The 6,508-nt window shown below is 43.7% G+C and overlaps 1 protein-coding gene across 2 annotated transcripts in view; it reads right to left on the reverse strand.

The window, feature by feature from the left end:
* The window catches only part of LOC147621313 (very-long-chain aldehyde decarbonylase GL1-1-like), a 4,750-nt gene extending 361 nt beyond the window's left edge, over positions 1-4,389 (reverse strand). The window contains exons 1-11 of one of the 2 annotated variants that reach the window (XM_086824042.1): positions 4,149-4,389; positions 3,789-4,003; positions 3,462-3,694; positions 3,134-3,353; positions 2,763-2,884; positions 2,415-2,674; positions 2,196-2,303; positions 1,660-1,866; positions 1,462-1,572; positions 1,191-1,364; positions 37-262 (exon numbers count right to left, since the gene is read on the reverse strand). In XM_086824042.1, the coding sequence (XP_086680168.1) occupies positions 107-262; positions 1,191-1,364; positions 1,462-1,572; positions 1,660-1,866; positions 2,196-2,303; positions 2,415-2,674; positions 2,763-2,884; positions 3,134-3,353; positions 3,462-3,694; positions 3,789-4,003; positions 4,149-4,199 (1,857 nt within the window). In that variant the 5' untranslated portion in view covers positions 4,200-4,389 and the 3' untranslated portion in view covers positions 37-106. Of the gene's footprint in view, positions 263-1,190; positions 1,365-1,461; positions 1,573-1,659; positions 1,867-2,195; positions 2,304-2,414; positions 2,675-2,762; positions 2,885-3,133; positions 3,354-3,461; positions 3,695-3,788; positions 4,004-4,148 lie in introns of both variants that reach the window. The other variant, XM_086824041.1, reaches the window with a different exon arrangement.
* Positions 4,390-6,508: the final 2,119 nt, after the last annotated feature.

Below are 6,508 nucleotides of genomic sequence, written 5' to 3' on the forward strand. Positions count from 1 at the left end.
CATAAGGACCCATTTGAGTTTTGAAAAAATGGACACCTTAGCATTGAGTGATGTGGAACGCTTTCCTCTCTTCAGATATCAATTGGTTTATGCTGTGTATATACGTTCATACAGGCGTTAGGCCATGCTTGAGAGCCGCTGTCCAAACCGTGTCAATGCGGTCCACGTCCAGGGCACCCACCTCATGGTGCATCCAGCCTTCAAGGGCATGCACAACCCCGCCCGCGTGGCAAGCGTGCACTACGTTTCTGTCAAGGGTGTACTGCAACAACAGGAAATGGACCATTATTTTGGTGAAGTGCAAGATAGGATCGAAGAGTAAATGCACGTGTTGTGAATGTGGATGGGATGGGATGGAGTAGGGAAACGCCATCGGGAGGCCTTTCCCAACAGGAAAATGGGGAGTCATCGACCCATCTTCCCCTAGGAAAGGCCTACCAATAGCCTTACCCGACCGTCATGGTCTAGGGGAGCCAATCAGAAGAGCCCACATTAGCAAGCAACAATGAATGATGGAGTTGAGCAGTGCAACGAGGGCATGACCAGGCAGCGCTTGGAATAAATCGCGACAGCTGAAACTTTTTGAGGGCGACACATCAGCAGGCGGAAGGGAATATGGTGAAAGAGATTTGAGTTCTGTTGGAAAATGGTGACCTGATTGTAGGGTCCAGATAGATCTGCCATGATGGGCAGGGTGGGGTGTATGTACATTGCATGTATGTTATGTATGTGTGTGTGTGTGTGTGTGTGTTGATTGTACTTTTTACGTGCATTTGAAAAACTTCATAAAGAAAATGGGTAAAAACGAGTCGAGCAGCTCAAGCTTTTTGAGGGTGACACATCAGCAGGTGGAAGGGAATATGGTGACGTGCAAGTGCAGGAGATTTGAGTTCTGTTGCAAAATGGTGACCTGATTGTAGGGTCAAGATCTGCCATGACGTGGGGTGGCGTGGGGTGGGGTGCAAGTGAAGAAGATTTGAGTTCTGTTGCAAAATGGTGACCTGATTGTAGGGTCCAGATCTGCCATGACGGGTTGGGGTTGGATGGGGTGGGGTGGGGTTACGTGGGGTATGTATGTATATATATATGTGTTTTTTCTATTGTACTTTTTAAGTGCATTGCATGAAGAAAATGGGTAAAAACGGGTACAACAGATGACAAAAATCAAGACTTTTGTGTGAACAGTTTACCTCGCAACACGCCAGACCCCTTACATGGTCCGGCAGCCTCATGGCAGCAAGCTTGCCGTAAGTGCAGTCTCTGCGGAAGGGTATGACCGGTGGCACCACGAACTGATGAAAGTGGGTTCCAGCAGGCGGCAGCATTTGCTGCGAATAGTTGACCCACTTTCCTAGTATCCACGTCTGCATGCATCATTTTTTTATACATAATGATCTAAATTAATGTCTCATTAGTAAAAACAACTGGATTAAACTAAACGGAGAAGTATCTGTCTACCACCTTGCAGTTCTTTCCCGCTTGATGCTTTGTAACTTGCACAAGGTTCTTTTGTGCCTCAGGAGAAGCCTCAGCTGCAATCACTTCAAAACGCTTCCGTGATGTTGTCAGCATCTGCAGTGACATGGCAATGGGTATTAGATAGATGGCCAATGGAATTCTCCAACACACCACTGCTACACTCGCTGCATGGGTACTTACCAGCACCCTCACGCCTTTCTTGCAAAGGTACAAAGCTATGGCCCTTCCCAGCTTGGAGGTTGCCCCTGTCATGAACACCTCCGTGACGTGCTCCGGAATCTCCTTAATGATCACTGCTGCTGTCAGGGTATTCCCATGGCACACCCTGATCTTCAGATTTGGATGCTTCACCACGAAAAGCTTTCCTCCACCATTGAGAGCTTCATTCTAAGCAACAACAGTCAATACAAGCTCAGAAGATTATGATTAAGGGTTTTACAAGTTTTATAATTGAGGGTTTTTGCTAGGGTTGAGGGTTAGCAAACGTGCTCATTAACACATTACGGTTAGGAGTTTGTGGGGATTTCAAGGTTTGCTAAGGTTTCACAGCTGTCAAAAGCTCATTAGCACATTTTGGTTAAGGGTTTGTTAAGGTGTCATAGCTGTCAACATATCATTAGCCACGCCTAAGGTTTCATGGCTGTCAGCAGCATATTAACACATTAAGGTTAAGAGAGCTCGTGAAAACATCAAGATGTGGAGAAATCGAAATGCACCTTGTTTAGAGCTGCTAGGCTGAGGACCTTGACGCCAATCCTATCAGCCTCCAGAATAGCTTTCTCGATGAGATTGTTGATCTTGCGGTGAGTGAAGGGCAAGAAGTACTGGGGGAAAGGGGGTAAAGGTGGTCAAAGTGTGTGTAAGCAGATCATGCATGCATGCATGCATGGATGAGGTAAAATGGGAGAGCATGGGAAAGGTGGGACGAATTTTACCATGAATCCAAAACGGGGGATGAGCCATATTTGATGGAAACGGTCACCCAAGTAGTAATTCCAGCCCGTGAAGACATTGCCCCAAATCCACATGGCCAGCGCTATCGGAACCACAACAGGCCAGGCAGGGAGGAGGAAGATGTTTGCCCTGTAACCACGTGACGCAAACGCACGGAAGACAAAGTGCACGTGCAAGCACGACATGACATCCACTGCATGCAGCAGAAACACGTAGTCGGGAACGCGCTCCTTGAAACGGTCTGCATACCAGAGCTGCTCACATTAGCATCCACCCACTGACAAATATGAAAGCAACAACCCCTGAAATTTGACTGTTATGGCGCACACCTTGGCGGATCTGCGCGTGAAACTCCCGTGTCCTAGAATTCACCGTCCGCCCTAGATAATCATACAAGGGCATGAACAAGCAGAAGTTGGAATCGCCATGCTCGTGATGCAGCGTGTGGTACCTTCACAACCCCAACAAATCCGTTAGGTAGAAGGCTTGCTTGACTCTTGCTAATTTGGTTGCGCCGCTAAGAATCTTGCTAATTTGGTTTAGGTGCTCCGCAAAGCATGCTAACTGCACTCACGAGGTGCGCGGGGGCGAGAGACTAAAGAGAGAGCGTGCGCGCGTGAGAGCGAGTTGTGTGTGTGTGTGTGTGTGTGTGTGTGTGTGTGTGTGAGAGAGAGAGAGAGAGAGAGAGAGAGACACCCACGATGGCGTGTACAGGAGATATCTGAGAAGAGGGAAATTGCGGAAAGCGCATTGGGGTACTACTTCCACATTACAGTGCCCAAAAGCCCGCAAACACTCGAATACCAACACGTACGCATACAGGGTGACGACTGATCCGCCTCCTAGCAGACTGCCACCCAAGATGGGCACTGCCATCACCATAGCCAGCACCAGCTGCTCCAAGAATGTGCTTGATCCCGCTGCACCAACACCACCATTTTCTAAGATAGGCATTCATAACATGTCACAGAGAAACAATTAAAAAAATACTCTCTCTCTCTCTCTCTCTCTCTCTCAAGCGCGCACACCTGTGGAGGGCTCCGGGGTGACAGACGCATGGTGTAGCTTATGATAGTTCTCAAAGAGATACTTGGAATGGAAGGCCCTATGAATCCAGTAGTAGAGCCACTCTGCAGGGCCCATGTGAAGAAGCACTGTGATGAGCAGGCCACCACTGCTCCACAGAGGCAAATGCTGGAAGAACCCTAGCCATGAGTGGGCTGCGAACAGCAGCAATGCTTGGAGGAGATAGTGATTGTCGCTGGCAGAAAAGAGCTGGCTTGTCAAATTTTAACTAAAACATCTCGCGCTTTTGATATACACACAAAAGCAAGAGGAAATGCTAGAGTTCAAACCAGTGCCATTCTCGATCAACTTGTGTATAGCTGAGACCATCGGGTCGAATCTGAACGCCTGCTACCAAGGGTAGAAACCGCGAGTAGAATTGCCAGAACTGGTAAATAGCGCTGCGAGCAGCAGTGATTGCCAAGATGTGGAAATAGAAGTTGTGGGCGATGGACAACTCCTGGCAAGCCCAAGCAGCCACTACTACAGGGATGTAGAGAAGGTACTGCAGAAGAAATCGCCTGAATCATTTCTCACAAACAGCTCTAAAAAAACTGGAGTTAAGAACTTGTCTTCTACTCTCACTCTGTGTGTGTGTGTGTGTGTGAGAGAGAGAGAGAGAGAGAGAGAGAGAGAGAGAGAGAGAGCACCTTGTAGCTGCCGATGCCTTGCCAAGGCCAAGCAGAGAGAAAAGCTGCCATGGTGGAGGAGAACCGGCAAGGAGAAGAATCAAGCAGCGTGTTGATGCTTGCACTGTTGTGTAGCTGCGATGCGAGGTCGGAGGCACAATCAAAGCAGAAAGCAGTGCTGCCTCCAGGTTCCAAGGAGACAGATAGGCGGTTGAGTTTTGTGGTTGGGTGTGCATTGAAGCCACTGGCGCGGGGCAGCTGCTGCTATTCCGGCACTAAATGTTCTAACCCCTTCTCCGACCAGCGGGCCGAAAGGAGCCGTTGTCAGGGGAAAGTTGGGAAGTGTCGATTGGGGAGCACGTGGCTTAAATAGACCGCTTTCACCGTTGGATTCGTTGAGTTCTAAATTTCACTAGTCTATGCGAGAAATAGCACTAAACGCTTGCATTGCATTTCTTTGTAGAACATCAACAACTAGCACCACTAAAATGTTTTTTTTATTTTTATTTAATATATTTTGTAAGATTTTTAAAAATAAGAGTGTTTTTCTAAGGTTTCATTAATGACACCAAAACCTTTATAAAATCTTGTGTTGTGGATTATTTCATTGGCTCACACAACCTACTACTTCATGGGCATCAAACTAGTAATAGGACCCACCTGTTCTACCTGCTAGACTACATGTCCGAAGGCTCTATAAATGACGTGCAATTTCATTCTACTTTTTTGAAGCCCCCCTTGTTTTTCTTAAAGATAAACCCCTCTCGAGTCCATGTCAGTGTTCGAAAAAAAACTCGAGTTTAGTGTAGTTTGCATTTGCATATTTTAAAAAATACTTTCGAATTTAAAACTTAAGATACAAATGCCTCCAAATTTTTAGAAGTTATAGAACGAGAACCTTGAGATTTTAATTTTTTCATTTATAAATAATTTGATAATTTTTAGATAAAAGTTTTTCATTTTTTTGAAAAAAGATTTTTTTTCGAACCGTGGAGCCATTGAAAGTAATAACTTGTAAGTACTCTTTAGCTTTGCGAGACTGCCACGCATGCATGAATGGTATTGTCGTTTGCTTTTGCTGTCTTGTTGTCTTGGACTAAGAAAGTTGGTAGAGCGTCAACAACAAATGAACTTACACTTATGTGGCCACGTGGCTGCGACTTAGTGTGTGTGCGAGCGCGTTGACTGTGTAGTTTGACCCGCTCTCTTTCGCCCGCCTAGGGCTCGAAAAAAACTATTTTCTCAAAATTTGAAAAACTTTGGATGACTAATCCTAGAATATGGTAAGAAGTCCTCTTTTCACATTATGCATAAAAATGAGTTATGTATTAATTTCTAAAAATTTTACCATAGCTCCACTGCTATTACTGATAATTTTTAATATTTTGAAAAAGAATAAGACTCTATAATACTATTATGATAGAATTACTATCATTTAGACCTAAATCCAATTTATGGAATCAAATCATAAATTTATCATAATTTTATTAGCATATAAGAATTAAAAAGCCATTTCTTTAACCTCTAGCTTAACTAGCATAGAGTTTGATTTTTAAATTGAGAATTTATCAATGAGAAGCGTCATTTGAACAGAGATTTGGTCATAGGAATGACCATTCTTTTGGGGAGAGAGAGATATACATAAAAATATCCTAAATTAAGCATAAAGATAAACTTTTTGTGATTAATCTTTAGAAATCTTAATTTGCATTGAAAAACAATCCATTTGAAACTTCTCAAGCTTGAGAGGGGTTGAGAAGTAAAAACATTGAGAATATTAGAGAAAAACCATGAAATTATATCTTACCTCTTGATTTTGCTTGCTTCTTTCTCTTAGACGGAAGCCCCCAACCAATCAATTGGTTAGTGTGTTGAGAGGAAAGCTCCAAGGATGGTTATACTTATTTTAATGTAATACTGGCATGGTCTAGTTCACAGATGAGAATACAAAAGAATGAGGGTCTATTTATAGGTGAGGGAAGCCACTAACTGAGTCCAACTAAGTTCTAGAATTTTTCAGCTTCAATTTGATTGAATTTGGACAAGATTTGGATCAGTTTAGTTCTCATTTTGATCTAGTTTGATTCAGGAGAGAGGAGAGACAAAAATATCTTAATACTTTTGAATTAAAAATCCCCCACATATGTGAAGGAGGCGCCTACCTGAAAGGTCTCCTTACTAAAGTGTCAAAAATTCATCATTCCTCCAAAATATCTCATTTTTTTAGTAATATCTCATAATTTTTAACTAATATACCTTGTACTCAGTCAACTCTTCATCTTATGTGAGCATTTACTCATTTTTGGGTATTTTCTTTTATTCATTGGATTTATCTCATGCCAACACTTGGATTAATCTTATTGGCCCATAGGAACCTTAAT

This window comes from Cibotium barometz, chromosome 30 (genome assembly GCF_041138505.1).
Source record: "Cibotium barometz isolate CiBa-2024 chromosome 30, ASM4113850v1, whole genome shotgun sequence".
Classification (NCBI taxonomy): Eukaryota; Viridiplantae; Streptophyta; class Polypodiopsida; order Cyatheales; family Cibotiaceae; genus Cibotium; species Cibotium barometz.